Here is a 22565-nt window from a genome sequence, read left to right as displayed (position 1 = left end):
ATTGTTATAAACACCGTATCAATCCACGAAGGGAAGTAGAATAGACAGCAAATTCTCAGAATATTTTTAAGTACATATTAACACATATCTGAAAAAAAGGCCATTTTAGATTATCTAAATTTTCTTAAATTTAACTTCGATGTCGATGATTATGTTTTTTATTCGTTATAGCAACTTTACGAGACGATGCTATTCGGTACATCTATCGTTTTATTTATATTTTATAGTTTTATGAACATGTTTAGAGAAATTCAACTCATCGTCAGCAATACTGATTACAAGCAGCAAACGCAGGAGCAAGAATGAATCTGTCATCAAATGTTGATGACAGGATGTCATCGAAATGTCTTATTTTCTTAATCAAATCATTACATTACTGCCAAATCTTAAAATCATTCTGTTATGTTTTGTTGCAAATTATAGTAACTTACTGTTATATACTTATTTCAATAAAGTTAGTCGCCAAAAGGCTAGAAAGCGGTGATCGCCGAGAATCATGAGGAAATGTTTTATATCCAACAAGTAAAGCTTTTGACTCAAACTGCAGAGGATGAGGATACTCAGAGGAGGTTAACTTGTAACTCGTAGAAGATCTCAAGTTCATCAACAGTTATCAAGCGGTTAAAACATGTAATATGTATCTACCCATAATCCTTGCCAGTCTCAGCTTTTCAGGTGACTAACTTTATTGAAATTAGTGTATACAATGTCTTAACATAAATGCGATGTGCGTAAAGACACTGTCCATTATTTGTAGGGGTGGGTCGGGAGGGAGGACGAATTTTTTTAACTCGTGTTCTCCCTCGCACTCATCTTACTACAGTCTTGTTGAAGTGGAGTCGGTATTTGACCTTTTGGATGACGCCTGAGAATGTGTCGGTTTGGGCACAATACCAAGCTTTGCCTTGTAGAAAGAGAGGACGCGTTCATTGAAGCAGAATCCCAGGCACATGAATATACCTTTGCAAAAAGAGTAATGCATTAAAAATCTTTATTAAAAAAGTCGACAATGTTCTGTGTACAAAAAAAGGCTAGCAAATTTTTATCAAGAAAAAAAAGATTTCTTTTAATACGCTTTTTATTAGGGATGGTGAGCTGGGAGATTTGAAGTAAACTTATTAAGAATGGCCTTTAGGAGGGTCGTGAATTTGAGTAAGAAATTCATGACCCTCCCATTAAGTCAACAAGGAAACAGTTTCCTCAAAATAAAAAGGTTTGACCCTCTGAAGGATAACCCTGAGAAACAGAGAGAGAGCTCGAAACTGGAGTTTACCTTGGCAAGAGTTGAGAATCACCGCCAAGTATGCCACGAAAATGTTTTGAGTAAATGCGAAGATGATGTTCAGTATCCATGACAACCCAAAGAGACAAGTTAGTTTCAGGTAAAGAATACCCGAGGAAGACTGAGACGAGCTTTGGGATGCTATTGAAGTATCCTTGGAGAGAACAAATGAGCAGAATGAGCAAATAAAATAGAAGTCTATTGGGATTCTATTGAAGTATTCTTGGAGATAACGGATGAGCAGACTGCATGAACGTGCAAACAAAATAAAAAATATAATATAAGACATCACCATTCAGTTACCTTCTTGAGTTTGTTGATTCCATAAACGGTCCTGACTAGAGCTGTGAAGTTAAAGAGAAGTATGGCAGTCACGGGAGCGACAACAGCAGCCATGATGCCATGTGAGGATATGTAGCAGTATAGCCCTTGACCTGAAAAATAGCAAACATAAGCGGTGACAATAAATTAGTTGCCTGCTTGCCTGCTTGCCTGCTTGCCTGCTTGCCTGCTTGCCTGCCTGAATTATGTTTATATTTACATATCCATAATTTAAGACCATACCATATCCAAAGCTGAAGGTGTCTGTGACGTCAAGCACGATGCAGGCAGAAATTATGGCCAGCGGCATTCCCCAGGAGTATGCGCAGTACTTGAAGAACAAGGAATCGCATCTCTTCCTTGCTGTACTTTGGGAACGGTCTGCTCGAGCTGCCACTCTCTCAATGGCTAGAAGTGAAATATTTGACAAATATGTTAGATCAGAAACTGCTAGGAAACAGACAGAGGAACAAACAAACGTGCGAACGAATTGAAGCAAGTAAAATTAAAAGGCGACCGAAAATTCTAAAATATCAGCCGACCAACTAAACCAACAACTAACCGAAAAACGAAAAACAAAAAAATACAGACCCATCGCCACCGAACAAGCGACCAACCAGCAAGCAAGCGACCAACCAGCAAGCGACCAACCAGCAAGCAAGCGACCAACCAGCAAGCAAGCGACCAACCAGCAAGCAAGCGACCAACCAGCAAGCAAGCGACCAACCAGCAAGCAAGCGACCAACCAGCAAGCAAGCGACCAACCAGCAAGCAAGCGACCAACCAGCAAGCAAGCGACCAACCAGCAAGCAAGCGACCAACCAGCAAGCAAGCGACCAACCAGCAAGCAAGCGACCAACCAGCAAGCAAGCGACCAACCAGCAAGCAAGCGACCAACCAGCAAGCAAGCGACCAACCAGCAAGCAAGCGACCAACCAGCAAGCAAGCGACCAACCAGCAAGCAAGCGACCAACCAGCAAGCAAGCGACCAACCAGCAAGCAAGCGACCAACCAGCAAGCAAGCGACCAACCACCAAGCAAGCGACCAACCAGCAAGCAAGCGACCAGCCAGCAAGCGACCAGCCAGCAAGCGACCAGCCAGCAAGCGACCAGCCAGCAAGCGACCAACCAGCAAGCGACCAACCGACTGACCACGATCACTGCCAGCTGATCGACCACCACGGCCGACCATTGTATTTTGCCCAGAATAATACATCCATGTAAACATTATATTCTAACCTTTGCCTCCGAAGCGCTTGGAAATATCGAAAGCGAGGACACTCAGCCACGCAAAAACAGAAAGCACTGCATAGTGAAGGACGATTGCGTTACCAACGCAGAGAACTGGGTACGAGGTTGACGTCAGGGGCAAGTGACAAGCCATATATAGCATTAGCGCACATGACAGACTCATGACGGTTTTTCCTGGAGTTGTTCTGAGCTCTGGAAAGATGGTGTAAGTGACAAGAAGGTAGAGAAGGCAAGTTGTAGAGAGGGCAAAACAAACAGCCGTGATTATTCCTAACACGGTTTTGTGTGGCCCTTTTTCGGGATGCCCTCGGGATGTATACGACTCAGTGTAATTATTCCAACAAATGTACGAACTGTTATCGATTACCTCAAGTTTTATATCTTCGCGTATTTTTCCATTGATGAGGAGAGAACCATTTGAGAGAACAGAAATATTCTGAGAACTGTTTCCAGACACTTCCATGCACGTGGAATTGAGGAGAGTCGTTTGTACTTTCTTAATTACTTGTCCTGAAACGTTTGTTCTGTTATTCATCGTGCTCTCTCCGTTTAAACTATGGCATTTGTTTGTAAACGGATTGTAAGCAGACATGGCATCGCAGCGATAGCGTATGGTTCGGGTGGTTTCTTTATCTTGAGGGTTTCCTGCGCTGTCGTGAGCTACGAAGTCGAACGCAATAGTCTGGGAAATGAGCCCCCCCCTCCGTATCATGGCAGCTCATAGTGTCATTGTAGCGAATTCGAATCCCATCACACAACATGCAATGCAAATTTCTGTGAATTTTTCCATTAGAAATACTTCGATGACAAACCTCCAGTGGAAAGGAATAGGAGTTACAAATAGTTTCTAACTCGCTCTTATTCATGCGCAACAAATGAGCCAATGAGGTTCCATTCTTACATCCTGGATGTTGCGGTTTACAGTAACTAAGGTATTTACTGTAATTGTCGGGGTTGATAAACTTCCACTTTTTTGTCTGCGCCAAAATTTCTTCCAACGTTTGATTTCCCCCATTTTTAACAAAGTTTTTTGGAATCTCGACTTTCCAGTACTTGAGATTTCTAGCTTCGTTACAGAAGGCGCAAAACACATTTTTGTAAAGAGTGGTTTTCACGGCCGCGTCTGTAACGGGAAGAATTGTCAGCAATTCGTCACTCTCTTCTTCGCATTTCTGCTTCAAGATCTTACTTTTAAATGTTGATGGACAGGTGTCAATCATTAGAAATCCAGTTCGCTTCTCTCCGTGAACAAAGCGGCAGGTGAAATTTGTATGAACTGCTTCTGAACTACTTTTGCACCTTTGGGATAAATACATGCTCAATATTAACTCAAAAAAGCTTCGTGGGCGCATTATCAATGAGTTTAAGTACGGTATTTAAGACGCGTTTTTTCCTACGACGTCGCTGGTAAATATTAAGATGAACCGTGTGTCTACCTCTGCAGCGGTTGCGCACAATGATAGACGCGTCTTTTTCGTACGACGTCGCGAGATTCCGTTAAGATGAACCGTGTCTACCTGCATCTGCAACGATCGCATGCGCGCAATATTGGAATCAATTCTAAAGAGGTTTGGAATGGGAAAGTAAAGCAGTCCATAGTTTACTGACTTACCATAGATGATAATCAACACAGCAATCTTGATAATGTCCACAGAGCTCGTCACAGAAGCAGTTGTAATGGAAGGCCGAATCTCCTTGCCTCGAAAACCCACTGCACATTCTAAAACAAGATCTGGATTTTTCTTTGTCTTTCAATATCCTTGATAAATTCAAAGTAGTGCGTACTTCTAAGTAGCGTTCACATAGTGTTGAGTTTGTACGGCGAGCACAAAAATCTGTGATTATTAAAGAGGACATTTTTCTATTCAATATGAGTCTTTTGTTTTTAAGCCGACAAACAGGAGGCACTTTCAGGTGTTTTGGCCTTCATGCACCAAGCCGGAGTATCCACAAAAACAATCCCCGTGGCAAGGGAGAGAACAACTTATTTAAAAACCAACTCAACTTAAATGTGAGTTTTAGTGGAAAACCTATCTTCTATGATTAGGATTGTATGGGGAACGCCGTAAAACAGTCTCGTTATCTTCACATGCCTACTCTCATGATTTCTATATTTTACGTGTGGTCTTTCTTTCATCAAGTGAGAAATGTAATAGTGAACATTTTGCATAAGGTAAAGCACGGGCGTATATAAACCAAAGCGACCCGGTATTCGATTCCCGGACTCGGCTTCGAGAAGAGGACGTTGCTTTTTGGTTCTCTTCTGGGCTTCGAGTGGTTTTCTCCGGTTTTCCTCACTCCGCAAATTAAACGACAGTTTATAAATTGCAATAGGATTCTGTGGATGAAGAGCCGCTATGTGGAATCACTCATCTAACTCCAATCCTTTTTCAAATAAGAAAGAGAGCGAGAAAGAAAGAAAGAAAGAAATGACGGAAGAAAGAAAGGAAGGAAGGAAGGAAGGAAGAAAGAAAGAAAGGAAGAAAGGAAGAAAGGAAGAAAGGAAGAAAGGAAGAAAGGAAGAAAGGAAGAAAGGAAGAAAGGAAGAAAGGAAGAAAGGAAGAAAGGAAGAAAGGAAGAAAGGAAGAAAGGAAGAAAGGAAGAAAGGAAGAAAGGAAGAAAGGAAGAAAGGAAGAAAGGAAGAAAGAAAGAAAGAAAGAAATGAAGGTAGAAAGAAAGGAAGAAAGAAAAGTAGTATAGGGGATGGGGGTTCCAGCGCAACGACCACCGGAGGATTACCCGTCTAAAGTGAATTCCTTGATTCGTACCGCGATTACCCGCATCCCGTGTTTATGTAGTTAAATATGTTAGTCTATATATGGAGTGCGAAGATTGTAAGAGAACTTTTAAGAAAGAAGTGGACTTAAAGAAGCATTTGAAGATGAAGTCGAAATGTATGAGCAGCTATGATTGTGGATGTGGTAAGAAGTTTGAGACTAAGGTTAAATTGTTTTGGCATTGTCAGGATTGTGAGTATGACTTCGACGATCTGAAAAGGGTCTGGAATTAGGTATAAGATATTTCCTATTATATAGATGGAATCCCAAAGCAATTTCGAAACGGTGTCAATACCCGGTAACGGTGAGATTGACGTTAGACAGTTTTGGCGCCAGTCAGAAAGGAAGGTTAAAAGGACTCTTCGAAAAGGCATAGAAGAATTAGGAGCCCTGAAAGCGAGTATAATGGTAGAAGTAAGTTTGTCAAAAGACGAGGTAATGACGGCAGCAATGTTGCGATCGAAGTCGTTAGTGATATTAGAGTCCACGAATCTGGGTAGGTCACTCAGCGAAGCCTTAGAAGCAATAATGGAGTCGCTGTCTAACTACACGAAAGAAGGATCAGGTTGGACAGTGGAGGAGGTAGAAGGTATGGAGGTTAGCATGGCAAGGTACGTGCCAATACGAGGAGGAAGTTACGTGCCCCTGCCGGTGTGGGTAGAAAGGAAGAAAGCCATAGTGAACGTAAAGAATGACGACAACCGCTGCTTTATGTGGGCAATACGATCCGCACTGTATCCAGTAGATAAGGATCCATGTAGACCAAGCAAGTACCCAACAGACGATTTGGAGTGGGACGGTGTGGAGTTCCCAATGCAGCTGACAGACATACCGATATTCAAGCAGGAAAATGACCTAGCCATTAACGTTTACGGAGTCAGAGACCAAACGATAGTGCCACTAGTGCTGTCAAAGAGTAAAGGAGAACGAATACACCTCTTCTACCACGGCGGACATTATTCGTGGGTCAAACATGTTAGCAGACTATTTTACAGACACACCAAACACAAAGGCAAGAAATACTTCTGCGACTGTTGTTTGTTATCCTTTACCAGCGTTAAAACTCTAAAGGATCACGACGAAATATGTCGCGGAGTCGAAGAAGTGGCGCAACGGATCCAGATGCCCACAGATAAGAACCTATCCTACTCAGACCATCAAAAGCAGATGCAGGTGCCTTACGTGATATATGCAGACTTTGAAGCGTTGATAACTAAGGAAGAGCAGAAAAGTGGTGCCACGAATAAGGTGGGATTACACGAGATCTGCTCCTTTGGTTACATAGTAGTCAGATCAGATGGTAAGGCCGACCCTCCTGTGATTTACCGAGGTAAGAACGCAGCTAATGAGTTTCTAGAAGCATTGCGAGAAGAGGAGGAAGAGATAAGAGAACAATTAAGACGCCCAAAGAAGATGGTATTTACCAAAGAGAACCAGGAGGCTTTTACCAAGGCAAAGAAATGCCACATTTGCCAACATACGCTTCTCCAGTTTGGAAGACGAGCCAAGAAAGCGTGGGACGAAGATGGAAAGTATCTAGGAGAAGCTCATTTCAAATGTGGCAGGTATGCAAGGAAGGGGGAAAAGCCCAACAAGCCTTCCACCCACTGCATTCATTGTCATAAAGCATTCGTTGAGGATTTCTATGTGGATAAGGTTAGAGATCACTGCCACATCACGGGTAAATACAGAGGTGCGGCTCATTGGAAATGTAATATAAACCTCAAAGTAGATCCAGAAATGGAAATACCCGTATTCTTTCACAATTTAAGGGGTTACGACAGTCACTTACTCTTACAAGGAACAGACGGCTCCGAAGTAAAGTGCATACCCAACAACAAAGAAAGGTACATGTCCGTAACCGTAGGCAAGCTAAAGTTCTTAGATTCGCAGCAGTTCATGGCGGACTCCTTAGCAAACTTAGTAAGGTATAACACGGAGTTCCCCATTTCCAGTCAATACGGCGCGGAAAGGAAAGGAGTCTACCCATACGAATACATGGACTCCTGGGATCGATTCAAAGAACCCCTACCACCCAAAGAGAGATTCTACAGCACCCTAAACGAGTCTGGTATAAAGGACGAGGAGTACCAGCATGCGTTAGATGTGTGGGAAAAGTACTCCTGTGAGAATATGGGAGAATACCACGACATCTACCTACGTTCAGACGTAGTGCTGCTCGCAGATGTTTTCCAAAGCTTTCGAAAGATGGCAATGGAATACTACGGGTTGGATCCAGCGAACTTCTACACGGCTCCTGGGTTTAGTTGGAGTGCGCTGCTAAAGAAGACAAACGCGCAACTGGATCTCCTAACGGAATACGACATGTACCGCTTTATGGAAGACGGTATCCGCGGCGGTGTTTGCGGACCCAGCAGACGTTACGCCCGCGCAAACAATCCCCTGGTAGAGCCCGACCCGGAGAAGCCAACCACATACATCTTCTACTTAGACGCAAACAACCTCTACGGTTGGGCAATGTCGCAGTACTTACCTGTACGCGACTTCGAATGGGACAACATAAAGCCCATAGAGTTTTACCTAAACGTAGGTAAAGAAGACGACAAAGGTTACGTGCTGGAGGTGGACCTGGAATACCCAGAGCACTTGCACGACGCGCACAATGAGTTCCCATTAGCACCAGAAGCAATAGAAATACCATTTAAGCAGCTGAGTCCGCTGCAGAGGGAAATGTGCCCTGGCTACAAGCCATACAGGAAGCTAACGATGAACCTGATGGACAAGAAGAAGTACGTGGTGCATTACCGCAACCTGCAGTTCTATGTGCGCCACGGCTTACGCGTGAAGAAGATCCACCGCGTTTTGAAGTTCACGCAGGAACCATGGATGCGCTCCTACATTGACTTTAACACACAAAAGCGTACGCAGGCAAAGAATGACTTCGAAAAGAACCTGTTTAAACTAATGAACAATAGCGTATTTGGTAAGACGATGGAGAACATCCGCAAGCGCGTAAGCATAAAGATAGCCAGCACCAGAGAGGAAGCAGAAGCATACGTGTCACAGCCTGGATTCGTTAGATACGTAGAAATGTTAAACTTCTACGTGATTCACATGAAGAAAGCGAATCTATTCCTGAATAAACCCGTATACACGGGGTTTACAGTGTTAGACCTATCAAAGCTGCTCATGTATGAGTTTTACTACGACAAGCTAAAACCGAAATACGGTGATAAGTGCCGCCTTTTATACACCGACACCGATTCCTTGATACTAGAGGTGCAGACGGAAGACATTTACGAAGACTGTGTTCCCGACATCGATGAATACGACACCAGCGATTACCCACGCGACCACTTTCTTTACTCCCCTAAAAACAAGAAAGTAATCGGGAAAATGAAGGATGAGATGAAAGGAAAACCCATCGTGGAATACGTGGGCCTGAAACCCAAGATGTACAGCGTGCTAAAGCTGGACGGTGTAGAAAAGAAAGCTAAAGGCGTAAAAAAATACGTGGTTAAGAAGGACATAATCCACGATTCCTACTTAAAGGTCCTGCGTACGCGTAAGGAACAGCGACATAAAATGAACAGCCTGCGCAGCTACGGACATCAAATACACAACGTTACACAGGAGAAGGTGTCACTGTCTGCATTTGACGGTAAGAGGTGGATGTGTGATGATGGTATCCATACGATAGCATTCGGACATCACACGATAAGCAGTTCTTCTTTGACGAACCCACGAGTGGGACCATCATGAAGATAATACAAGATGGGCTGACCCTTCTTAGCTATCGCACTTCGGATCTGGTAAGTTTCCAAAGACCAATTGGGATCCGTAGCTCTTTTGGATCCTCCTTCTAATTCACCCGGCTCATAGAGATATCGAACCGTGACATCACCTAATCTCTTTTCCTGGGGGAAGACCGCCCTCGAACTTCTGACGAAGGACTTATGTTCCACGTGTTTCTTTTTTATAGCATCCTTGGGTTTCATTCTCGTAGCCCTGGCCGCCTCGTTGTTCAAAGCCGCGACGACCTGGGGGAGCCTCTGAGTCCATTCCCTGTTGCGTTTAGAGGGATCTTCCAGCTCTTTCCAATACTGGTACCCAAAGAGACGCTCAGCCAGGGTCTTATTGAATCTTTCGACGATGCTCTGACCCCTGTGGTACTCAGCTTCAGCTCTCCTAATCTTAGTGCTGTGGTCTTTCAGGGTCTTAGTAACCACGCCCATGAACTCTGTCCCCGCATCCACTTGCAGCAGCTTAGGCCATTTCAAGACGCGCTTATAAATCCTACCTAGGGCTTCTGCGACTTCCCCAGAATCCTTGCTGGTTATGGGTTCGGCGTCCTTGTATCTGCTTGCGATATCGACTACGGTCAAAGCGTATCTATAGGTCTTTTTTCTCACCTTATCGTGCGGTAAGAAAAGCAAATCCGCCTGATGAACTTCATTGGGGACATTTACGGTAAAGCTGGGCCTGGGAATGTACTTAGGCACGGGAAGATAAACCTCCAGAGGGTTTGCTTTTTTAACCAATTCTTAGCCGTTTCTTCTGATACCCTGGCCGCGGTCGCGAGTTTCTTGATGGCCGACGCTCCTTTCCAATAGCCTTCAGGCCCATAGTAAATCCTTTTGAGTTTGTCCTCTACGCGGCCCATTATATGAATTCCAGGACGAGATTGATCTTACGTCCGTTAAAATCCACCGTCTTTCCGTCCACTTTGATGGTGATGTTTATGCTTTCTACCAAATTAGACAAGTCATAGCTTAAAGAAATGGGAGTGTATTCTACTGGGTCAAATGGATTACCTTTGGGCAGAAACTTGGACATAAGAGAAGACTTTTCTCCATTGTTGTAACTATGGACTAAATCGCAATAGACTTCGTAAGAGGATGCGACTTTCCATTTCACAGGTATGGCTGTGTCGGTAATTGTCTTGCCCGAGGCACATAATAAAGATCCCAATGGGTCAAGCTTTCCAAAAGTTACTGAATAGTTTGGCATATTATGTTTGAGGGTCATTTCGTGCGGCAGCCCTGTGGTAAGAGTATAACCGCGCTTGGCGAGCTCCTTAGCAAGGGTGATTGGTGTGTAATGTCCATCGGGCAGCATTACGCCTTGATAATTGCCGCCGCCTTTATGCTCAGTGACCAAGGCATTGACTAAATTATACCAAGAATTGTACAAAGAGCAACTAACCAGCCTAACCTTATGGGCTTTAATGGGGGGATTCAAATAAGTGGTAAAGTTATTTTTATCGCTTTCCAAAAAGACGATCATTATATTAGATACGCCAAAGCTACGCCTCCTGCCAGCCCTGCGACTCCTACAAAGACCAATTCATTGTCTTTTTGTTTCTTAAAAGGCTGGTAGTAATTCTTGAACTGAGGCTTTCTTAACCCCGTTAATGCCGCGGGGTGCGCTTGCGCATAAAGTTTGAAGGCGTAGTCTGTGTTTTCGAAGTTCTTATCCGCCTGCATCTTGTCTTGGTAGTTCTTATCCAACCAATCCCTGTAAGCTTGTCTTTTTTCATTCCAAGCCGCCACGTCTCGCTGATATTTCTCCAGCGCCAAGTCGTGTCTCTTCCTTTCGGCGGCTAAGTCTCCGCTTTTATCGCCTCTGACTAATCTATCCAAATATTGACCACCATAATTAGCTCCAGTGAATGCTAAAGCTGCAATAACTCCACCTGCGACCACGCTAGCCATTATATATTAGAAAATCACGCCGTTGGCAGGTACTTTTCCTTCCGTAGGTAATCCTTTACCATGATAGCCCCGCCAACGGCAGCGGTCATCTTAGCAAAATTAGCGAAGCTCTTGCTTGGGTCTTCAGTAAAGTCTTCTTTGAGCACTTTCTTACCTACCCAACCAATACCCGCAACGATGGAAGTAATGATAGCTGCTTCTTCAACAGTTTTTAATAACGCGGTTGACATTATATTACAAAGCGAGAAGGTTATTACTCCATTTCAGGGATCTTACTTTTTCTAACAGCCGGTTCCACGGGTGCGTGCACGGGCGCGTGATATGTTGGCGGTTCTACCTTTTTCGTTGCCCGCCATTGTAAGTAAAGGCTGCCTGCTGCTATGATGACTCCCAACGCGCCAATGACGTACCCAGGATTGATAAAGGATTCCTCTTCTCTTTCCTCCACCTTTTCTCCTTTTTTGGCTTTGTTCTTTTTATTCATCTCCGCGAGCTTCTTCCCCGCCGCGACTCTGCCTGGAGATTTAGCCTTGGTAATCTTTTGCTCCTCTTGGGGCTGCTCTACCTTCGACTCTGGTTCACTCATTTATATCTAAGGACTTGAAGGACTTGATAAGTAACTTAATAGGACTTGACTAAGTACTTAAGGACGACTTAAGTAAGTACTTAAGGACGACTTGACTAAGTACTTGAGGCGACCTGGGTAATTCCTGAGGACGACTTAACTAAGTACTTGAGGCGACTTGATCAGGTACCTCAGCAAGTGCCGCCTGGAAGACCTTTTCAATGTCCCTGTCCTTCTTAAAGTCCTTCCAAGTTGTTCCAAAGGAACCTAGTACCTCCTTCAAGTCGACGTGCTGAGCTACGTGAAGTGCCGCAGAGGCGACTGCCATGAACTTACCGCACTTCAAAGACAACCAGCCGCAGGTTATTTTAAGTTCTTGGGCGATGACATAGTCATCTCTTATGTCCTTCTGGAGTTGCTCCACGTCGTCTATGGGCAGCGCAAGTCCAAGCAATTTAGTCGCAAGCCGGATAGCGGAGTCTGCTACGGCGTCCGTGGTCTTACTTGCAAGGGCAGCCTCGTATCTCTTATGGAACTTCTTAACTTCCTCTTCCGACAGCTTATTAACCTGCTCATGGGTAAGTTCCTTACCTATCATTTCTTTGCACTTCCCAGATGACACCAGGATGTTAAGTTGTTCTTTGAGGTTACTTTCGTCTAACTGTGTGGGGACTTCATCTAAGAGCTGCTCGATATCCATATACATTAGGAATCAAAGATCGGAGATCTTTATGGAATACGGAAACCTCAAAGAGAAGATCATCTTGGAATGTTGGTGCGTCTTTAAATGCCGCATGTATTCGTGTAACTGTTCCTTACTTATCTCCCCGCCGTAGTCGCTCAAAATGGTTTCCAGATCAGACTTACTTGGAGTATAAAATACGACCAGGTAGCCTATGTTTTCCCTAAAAGGCTTGGAGACACTGGTAAGCTGCTGCGAGAGCAACCAAACGCTAATGTTGTCGTGTCTGCCGCTAAAGGCGAGTTTAACGAGCTCCGACGTGCGTCTTTTCACGTCATCCCCGCAGGCGATGTCGTCCAGTATAAGGAGGGTTTGCGTATCTTTAGGGAATTGTTTGTGCCAAAACTTAAGATGGCTGGATAACTCGTTAGGGTCTAAGATATCTACGAAGAAGTCGTCGTCTTTCACTCCTATGCCCGTCCAGGTGCGGTTATTCACGTAGGTGGGGCATAATAGCACTATGTAGTCGAAGCGGTATCTAAAGGGTCCTAATAGCTGCTCTACCACGAATTGGGTCTTTCCGCAGCCGGTGGGTCCTACTATCAGAGCGTTACAAGGCATGTGATCTGGGTTCATTTATATCCCTTCTTTCGAAGGGAACTTGTTCCCTGATATATATGGAGCCAGTGGAAGCAGTGCAAAGAATTGTCGCCGACGCAAAAGATAAAAGAGACACCATAGAAATGCAAAGGGAGGAGATAGACCGGTTAAAAGAGCGCGTGCAGGAGTTGTACGATGAAATGTGCGGTCTGAAGCGCGCGGAAAGGTTTGGCGCGCTGATAACGATGGCGGGCTGGGCAAAAGAGTCCGTTAAGGACTTCGTGCGGTATCCCATATAAGGCTTAAATAACACTTAGTTATAATGGAGTGTAAGAATTGTGGTAGGGGCTTTAGCTCCAAACAGCGATTAGAATATCACGTAGAAAGAAGGGTATGCGATAAAAAGAGGGTTAACATTACGATTTGCGAGGACTGTGATAAGCAGTTTAGCAGCGTGCAGGCGCTGGAGTATCACCGCAATAAGAGGGTGTGCTTAAAAGATATATGCGTGCGCTGCGACGAGGACCTTACCGACGCATGGCATCGTCATAGATGTCGCAGCTACGACTTAATTAGCGTAGCATGTTTGAAACACGGCGATGTTGCCGCCCGATGTTGTCCAGTCGACACCGCAAAGGAGTTAACGCGTCGTAAGAAGGAAATTGATGAGCGCTTTGCTGAGTTTGATCATGTTGAAGGCGTTCGCTGGGAAAACAGGGATTACTGGGAGGCTAACTGCGATCGCTGTGGGTGTCAAAGAAGCGACCAACATATTTGGCATTGCTTGTATGAGGGTCAAGGCGGTTTTAAGGAGTACTTAGATCGCTTTGATGCTTGGCATGCCAGTAATGAGGTGGTAAGGAAAGTCCGTAAGGGATAAAAAAAAGAAATAACGAAGGTCTTGGTTTGCGCAAAGAGTCTCAAACCTCGATCTTATTTTTATTGTTGTTTGTTAACAATCAACAATAATTATGAAGACCCCTTTTAAAGGGCCCTTAAATATAATGGACTGCATTACGTGTGAAGCATCAGCAGACTGCTTACTACCGAAAGTCGTTGAGGTAATCGAGGAGGTCGTAAAGGAGCGGGCCGACCAACCAAAGAAGATTTAAAAAAAGAAACCCTCCTTGCAGAGGAAAGCTACGAGTGTCTCTACTGCCGCCGCACCTACTTAGGATGCGACTTTACAGACCATTGGTGCCGCGCGGATCCCAAAGCGCGCAGGACGATTGCCGACGCGCTGTTTCCTAAGCGCATAAAGGTGAGGGGGTAACCCGGCGTTCGATGTCGAACTTCCAACACCCGTCATGCTTACCATGCGACCGCAAGTGGGTGAATTCCTCGCCTTGAATTACGTACCGCACGCAGTCAGGCGCCCATAAGGAGTACTCTACGCCTTCATGGTCCTTGAGGACCAACCGTAAGCGGTTAATGTCTTCGAAGACGATGTAATTTTTTATTTCGTATGCAATGCCGTGCGTAAGGTCGCGCCAGTGAATTTGCTTAATTACCGTCATTATACCTATGGAATATCTTTAAGTGCGTTGCCAAAGTCTGCGCGCTTTTAAAGCGCTTGCAACACCCGCGGCAGGGTAGGCGAATTCCTTGTGCATACTCCGTGATCTCCCTGCAAATGACATCGTAGTCGCTGCTAATCATTACCTTATAACCGTTTTCTTCATACCTTCGTAACAAGCGGCGTTGGTCCTCAGATAATACCCCGTTGCCTTTAGGGGTCTTCAGCTCCACGCAGAATCCACGGTAACGTAGGTGTGCATTCAGGATGAGCAGGTCGGGTTGACCGCGTTGATATCCTTTCTGCCAGCGCTTTATACGTTTGCCGTCCGAATCCTGCAGTTCGCCTAGACCAGGGGTCACGAGCATTTGGGGGTAAAACCTGCGGATGTAGTCCACCACCTTTTTATGTAGGTCGAATTCATTTTCTATTTTGAATACCAACTTGTTTGGACCGTCAAACCGCCTTTCTATTTCATACTTACCCGTCTTTCTTAAAGTCGGAAGAACTTCCTCAAAGACCCAATCCCGAAACTCCACGGCTTTTGGCAGCCTGGAGCTAAATATTAGCTGATACAAACCAGGTTCGGAAATGAACACGGAATGTGGCTGTGCGTTAGCAAGGGAGCGGTGATTTGGAGCCCCCCTTAGCTCATCCAACCTATTCTTGTATTTATCAGAGACGTGATCCTTAATTGCATCTCTGGGGCGCTCATAGCCCAACGCTAAAGCCACTTCCTTTGCTTTGAAGTACAGTTTGTCGCCTTGCACTATGCATTGCAGTTTGGTGTCGTTGTTTTGAAATACGCGAAGCATATTATACGTAAGGGATATTTTTCATCCTTTCTCGGATGAGGGAGCGCAGCGAGTGGATCAATAGGCAACGCTCTTTAGCTGATTCATTTCCACGCTTAACTGCGCGTCAGACACCACGAAGACGTAGCAGTTTATCTTATCACCGTCGCCCGCGGAGGCATTCTTGGTGCGCTTGATCTCCAATGTTATACCATCCTGCGTATTTACTAGACGTAAACCCTGACCATGTAGGTCTTCGTCGTTCGTCGTGCGCATGTCGATCCACAGCGCGTACTTATCATTAAAGAATTCCTCAGGACTTACCTGGTCGCCAAACTTGCGCTTTGCCTCCCTGTAGACGTCTTCAGGTTTTATTCCCTGGGAGTAAACCTTGTTTGGAACGCCGTTAACGCTTACCCCCACGTTAGTAATGTTGGGGTTGTGAAAGGCCTCGGAGTCGCGCTTACCGGCCTCGTAGGGCTTAGCAAACACCAGCATTAACCCCGTGAGACTTCTTCGGGGGAGGTTAATGCTTTGGTTGATAACCTCATCCGTCTTATCCAAGAAGCTAAATGTCTTGTACATTACTACGTGGTCGTATAAGAATGCCTTCCCGGAGCTGTATTCCATGCCAGCGCTACGGGCCAGCTCTTCGCTGTATACCGTTTCGTACTGTAGCTCTAAGTTGGTAATAGAGTATGGGGTTGTTGTGGTAAGTGCAGTGGTTAGCCCACCAATGATGTTATTAGCATCTGCTAAAGTTACTTCAAACTGTAGCTCGGATAACTGTCTTGGGTAATACACACCATGATTCGTAATCACTTCAAAGTCTAATGGTATGACATACTTGCTACCATAGGCGGTCTTTATTCGCTTTGCGTCTGCCACTGCGGTTTCTCCGCTGCCGTCAGTAGGTTGCGTTTTCGTAGGTGTGCGAACCTTACGTAGAATGACACTACCAATTCCTTGTTCTATCCTTTGCGCGCGGTCAAAGGCTGTCAACCATAAGTCTTTGTACGTGGTATACAGATCGTACCTATTTAAGTCCAGCAAGGATTCCCCGGCGAACTTTACGCGCATCTTAGAAACAATGTTGCGACCCACGTTGTTAACGATAATCCTTTCATCTGTGGGGCTTGACTGTACCGCTAGGTCGAACCTTAAAGCCAAGGTGCCGGGTACTAAGACTAGGTTATCCGTTAGGCGGGGCACGCCCACGTACAAGGTTTCTCCCGGCTTTGCGCTAGAAGGTGTGAATGTAACCCGGTGAAAGGTGCGTTCTGCTTTCAGCCCGCCAACCTGCTTAGGTAATGCGTTGGGATTTAACTTTGAGCTTATCATATATAATGGAAGTAGAAGGAACGGATTTTGACCCCCTTACCGAAGAAGGCCAAATCGATATTAACGACGAAGAATATGAGTCTTTACTTCCTAATGACAACGTAGACGGACGAAGTCTCTTTGAGAAATTAAGTAGTAAGTATGGCAGCAGGGCCCGCGAGGCCTGGCGTTCCTTAAAGGAGAAGTGGCAATCGAGGAACCCAGGGAGATCTATTCCGGAGTACTTGGAATTGCAAAACTTGGATTCCACGGACCTAAGAACTGAAATGCTAAGGGGGCTTTTAGACGACGTAAGGGAGAAATTTCCAAATGTGGACTTGGCCCGCCTTAATTTCCAAACCGGAGATAAGGGGCAAATTCAAATCCAGTACCAAGGAAGGGATAAGTGGTATAATCTCTACCAAAGGAAAGACTCCGACAGGCTCACCAGTAATCTCCCAAAAGAAATCAAAGACGCATTAGGAAGACCTAATTTGGTGGAGAGACTAAGAGAAAACGATGAAAACACCAGCGAAGCCTTTGAAAAGTTCAAGACCCTAATGCAGCGGCAACAAAAAGGCGTCGAGGCGATAAGGGAAGTCGAAGAACTAAAGGAAACAATGGAGGAAAGGGAAGCAGATTACATGAGGCAAAACCGACTACTCCTCGATGCTCAAAAAAGAGAACTTAACGATAAAAACCAAAGAATAATAGAAATGAGAGAACAAACAGACAAAGCCCTACGCGATAGGGACCAAGCCCAAAAGGCCTTCGAACTTGCCCTGCAAGACCTAGACATAAGCAAGGAAGAAGCTAAGAACTTACGTACCACCATAGCTGGCTCTTTAGAGGAACGGCGGCAGTTGGTTGCCGAAATTAACACTAAGGAAGAACAAATCCGGCAAAGAGATCAGGCTATTGAAGACCTGGAGGGGCAAATAGAGCGGCAGCAGGAAATAATCAATGACCAAACTCGTCCCGAAGAAGAAAGGGAGGCAGCCCAAAGGGAAGTAGAAACCCTTCAGGAGAGAGTTGCGGAATTACAGGCACAAAAGGAAAACCTGGAAAAGGAGCTGGGGCTTACCACCAAGGAAAAAGTATTAAAAGGTCTTTTAAAGTATGGCGTTCCACTGGCATTTGCGGTCGCTATTTCAAGCGTAGTAGGAGTAATCCTTAACGCGCTTAAGGCTACGGGCGCGGGCGTAAAGAAATTAGGCAATGGGCTGACGGACTTGGGAAAAAAGATGGCAGCCGGCTTGCCTGGGCTGCTGGGTTCGGTCGTTTCCTTGGCACTTAGGGCCGGCGGTGAACTGTTGAAGTTCGTGGGGAATAACATTTGGATATTAGTCGTAGCTATTGGAGTGGTACTCCTGAAGAAGATGAAGGGTTGATCTTATCCTTGTGTATTACTGGTGGCTTATCGTCGTCGGGCATCCGAGGCGTCCTCGACTGGGGATAAGTAAAGATAGTATTCACACCGCCCTGATAATGCGGAACTAGCGGCAGCACACTCATGGTGCTAATGGGCTTATGATTCCAAACAGCATTCGTTGGAGGATCTTTTGACGGGGCGGCATTTATCCGAAGGTAGGCAACGTCGTTGGGAAGAACCTGAAGCTTCGCATATTGACAATTGGCTATCATGTGAAAAGTTACCGGCGTTAAGTCTTCTGTGCTTAACGGTGGGAGCTCCGACGAGAAATGAGCTGGGTTCCTATTATTATCTTTTTTTCTGTAGGGTAGTAATGGGTGGTTATCCTCATCGACAATCCTAAACCCGACATTACACGAATACCCCGTCGAAATGCTAATGGTACACATGATCAATCCCAGGCCCCCAACCTTCACCCACAGCCCGGTGTCATGCCAATGCTGTTCTAAGTAGTCCTTCTCCTCCAAAAAATGTAGAAACCAATCTTCCTTCGCGTGTGGGTTCATATATTTAAAGACTAATCACCGTAAGAGTGCTAATGGTCTTATGATTATAAATAGTATCCCTTTGATTTTCTATGCTATTTACCGTAACCTTTCCCGTATCGTCTACTCTTATCTGCAGCTTTACCTTCCCATGGCAATCGGCCACCATGTGGAAAGTCCAAACCGATAGATTTTCGGCGCTGGCTGGGTTGGGCTCTACGGAGAAATGCGCAGGCTCCCTGTTGTTTGTCTTATTTCTCATAGGCTGCAGTACGCCATTCTCATCCAGGAACCTAAAGCCGACGTTGGCATGGCTGCTCGTGCCAATGCAAATACTACAAAGGATTAACTTCTTTCCTGAGTAGTTCAAATTCACGGACATGCCCGTGACATCAACCCAAGACGCCTGGGTGTATTTTTTCTCGCCTGTGTAAGTCGTATGGACACAATCTACTCCAGCTACGTAGGGGTTGTTCATCGCCATATATAATAACTCAGACCAATGCTTGCAGCGGTTAAGCCGACCTTTAGTAAGTTATGGTCATATTCCTCGGGTATCGTAGGCAGGGCCTTCTTTGATGGTTTCTTAACTACGGGTAGCTTCGTTTCGTGTACCTTTTTTGGCTTCTCCACGAAGTGAGGAATGCTCTTAAGAGTGTCAGAGTTCACGTCATTCGCCCCAAACTTCATGTCTTTGGTTGCTCGCTGCAGTTTATTGTTGTATCCTACTACAGAGCCAGTATTTATAGATAAACTACTAGGGATTAACCAACAACCCGGGGCTACTGCATAGTCCAACCTCGCCTTAGAATTTTGTATAGCTAGTTGGTAACGCTGTACGCCCTTGCTAATGTCGCCCTCCAAGATCGAACTTTCGAATAAGACCAAGGCTTCGGCTCGCGTCTCTTCTGCGGCGCCCGTATTTCCAATTATACTTGATCGGGTATTTACTTGGGCTCCAAGGATAGAATACACGTAAGCTTCTATGCTGCGGTTCAAACGGGCAAGGCCGGCTTTGGTTAGTCCTTTATCTTCTGGGGGTATAAAATTAAAATATTGCTTCGTTTGCTCGTCGTTGGTAATCTTGATAATCAGCGGGTTAGCCCCGGCATACTTACCACCCTCGTCTTTGAACAAAGGTCCATCGCGGACTTGCTTGGTATCCTTAACTGGACCCTCCAACCACCACCACTCATTCTTCAAATGATAATGGGTTTCTGGGTGGGAAGCCATGGTCCATTGTAAATTCAACGCGCGGACTTCCTTATCACTTAGCACATGCCCGCCAATCCCCCAATAAGCCCAAATATGCCCCAAGCCATTGTTAGCACCCGCGGTACACCTGAAATCCTTCCCTACAACACCAAACTCCTTACAAAGTCGGTCGTAAGCAGGAACGTTGTATTTATTATCTCTTGGATAAAACGTGGCATCTCCCGGCAGCGCAATAACACCCATTTCATGTAGTATTCGCCTCACCGTAAAGTGAAAGTGAAACATAAATATTGAATTCTTCATCAAGTTTGCACTTACACCACAGCCGCTAGTGGCACACCAAACCGCAAAGTTTAGTTGCTGCGGCCAATAACGCATGTTAGGACCACTTAACCATTCATGAGATTCCTTAGCGGTGGTATGAACAATGGGAACTTCTTTGAAGATATCTCGCACCTTTAACGGAAAGGAATGGTTGTTAGAGATCCGCATATTCAGCGTTAGGCCCAAGCTTGGATGTTCATCAAATGGAACCGCGGGTATCGGATAAGTACTGGTACCCAGCAATAATTCCTTTGACCAACCTTGCACGGGCTTATGTTCGATATAACCAGAATTCTTCAGTTGATTGTCTATCTGATTAACCAGCGTAGGTTTCAAATCCTCATTGCCGTACATCCTAGAGCCGTTATAGTAAATACCATCGGGCCTTCTTTCGAACTTACTAGGGTCTGCATGCGGAAACATCTTCCTAAATGCTCTCCAATTCCAGTAATCTCGATTATCGTGATGTGGCTGCTCCTCAATATCATTCCCAAAAGCGTCGTACATTAGTATATATAATGGATGTTATACCATCAGCACCTCCACTTTATCCTGAACTTCCTAAGGATGCTGAAAACTTTCGTCTGAATAAAGCAAATTTAATCCTGGCTTACTTGGAAGGGCAAACAAAACACTACGAAAAAGTTAGGAAGAAATACGTTAGAGCCCGGAGTACGCTACATAAGATTGCGATAACTTCAGGATCCATATCTGTTGTGTTAACGGGCTCTGGCGTTGCTACTTCGCTTACCGGACCGGGAATAATCGTTGGAGTTCCTTTGGCCGGCGTTGGGGCAGCCTGTGGTATTATTTCTGCTGTTGCTACGGGTATTATGAAGCAATTGTCAAGCAAAATATCAAAACACGACACGACAATAGCTCTGTCAAGGGCTAAAGTAAATACAATTACCGATCTTGTCTCAAAGGCTTTGCGTGACAGAAAGATAGACGACGTAGAATTCTCGCTTATTCTGGCCAAAGAAGACAAATACGAGAAATTAAAGTCGGACATAAGGAATAAAAAAACAGTCGTAAAAGATCTTTCCGAGGAATCTCGCAAAAAGATCTACCAGGAGGCAAAAGAAGAGCTTCAAAGAAAGCTTGCTCAGTAAATATTTACTTTGAAAAAAGCAAAACAGGATTCTATTTACATATTGAACGCCGGCTGTCTGGTTCATATGCAAATTAAATATAATAATTTGGGGGGATTTTCGCGATTGGAAAAGTCAGGGGGTGTTTCGGGACGCTTGGATATGACTCATCCAGTCCCTAAAGTATTTTATTCTCTTATAAGGTGTTTTCTTACGACCTCCATTGGCGTAATACTGCTCTCTGGTAGCATTTGGTACGGCATTACGAATATTCTTACCACACTCGTAACACTGTGCTGACGTGTCGTCTTCTATTTGCATTTTCTTACCACAACAAATATACTTATTTGGCTTAGTAGGTACAAACTTGGGTTTCAAGCACTTTACACAAAAGTCATAAACAAACTCTTTACAATCTTCGCACTCCATATATAGACTAACATATTTAACTACATAAACACGTGATGCGGGTAATCGCGGTACGAATCGAGGAATTCACTTTAGACGGGTAATCCTCCGGTGGTCGTTGCGCTGGAACCCCCATCCCCTATACTACTAAGAAAGGAAGGAAGGAAGAAAGGAAGAAAGAAAGAATAAAATAAATTAAAAATTAAAAATTAAAAAGGGAAAAAAGAGACTTACCATAGGATTCGCCGCTGCAGAAGAAACATAAAAATGTTATCAGAAAAACCAATTGACAATGAGTTCTGTAAGTCATCGCTTCGCCCAAAGATTCAAGCAGTTGTGATCTCATCTAGTGGCTTCCTTTTGCTTCATAACCAAGTAATTCTATTAAAAAAACAAATGAAGATTTAATCTTATGTCGACCTATGAAAGCACCTGTCATGATTAACGCTCTCTGTTAGCATAATGAATGACCTATTTTTCGGTTAATGCTACCCTGGGTCTCTCGCCCCCAAGCCCCACACGGCCTCTGGCACCCAGGGTAGGTTAATGCAAGCGCGGCGAGGGAAAAAAAAGTCGACAGCTTTTTTCTAAATTTGTTTTTGTAGTGCTTTTTTCAGGGCACGGCTAACTCACTGATGAATTGGAATTTATAGCGTTTATTGGGATTTGTGTATCAGGAAGGAAAACACGAAAAATCTGTTTTTTGATGAGTTTGAAATAATCAATACGAAAACAATTAATCTTCCCAATCCTTAATTATTTTATTTAATTCACCTCGTATGGCGTATACAACAATTAATTTTGTGCAAACACGCGACACTCTGAGA

General features: G+C 44.7%; 1 protein-coding gene across 1 annotated transcript; it reads right to left on the bottom strand.

The window, feature by feature from the left end:
• Positions 1–210: 210 nt before the first annotated feature.
• Positions 211–22147, bottom strand: LOC116289946 (uncharacterized). Its single transcript, XM_089029310.1, is given in 8 exon segments — positions 211–960; positions 1274–1436; positions 1586–1716; positions 1847–2011; positions 2843–3484; positions 3486–4153; positions 4467–4689; positions 21973–22147. Coding segments are annotated over 8 exon segments (2247 nt in total). The 5' UTR covers positions 22085–22147; the 3' UTR covers positions 211–817.
• Between the last annotated feature and the right edge of the window lie 418 nt (positions 22148–22565).

The sequence above is a fragment of the Actinia tenebrosa genome, unplaced genomic scaffold (genome assembly GCF_029948245.1).
Source record: "Actinia tenebrosa isolate PJP-AT-01 unplaced genomic scaffold, QUT_ActTen_1.0 PGA_scaffold14__42_contigs__length_11649687, whole genome shotgun sequence".
NCBI lineage: Eukaryota > Metazoa > Cnidaria > Anthozoa > Actiniaria > Actiniidae > Actinia > Actinia tenebrosa.
Note: the sequence above shows the minus strand (reverse complement) of the source record. Positions and strands in the feature narration are given on the sequence as shown.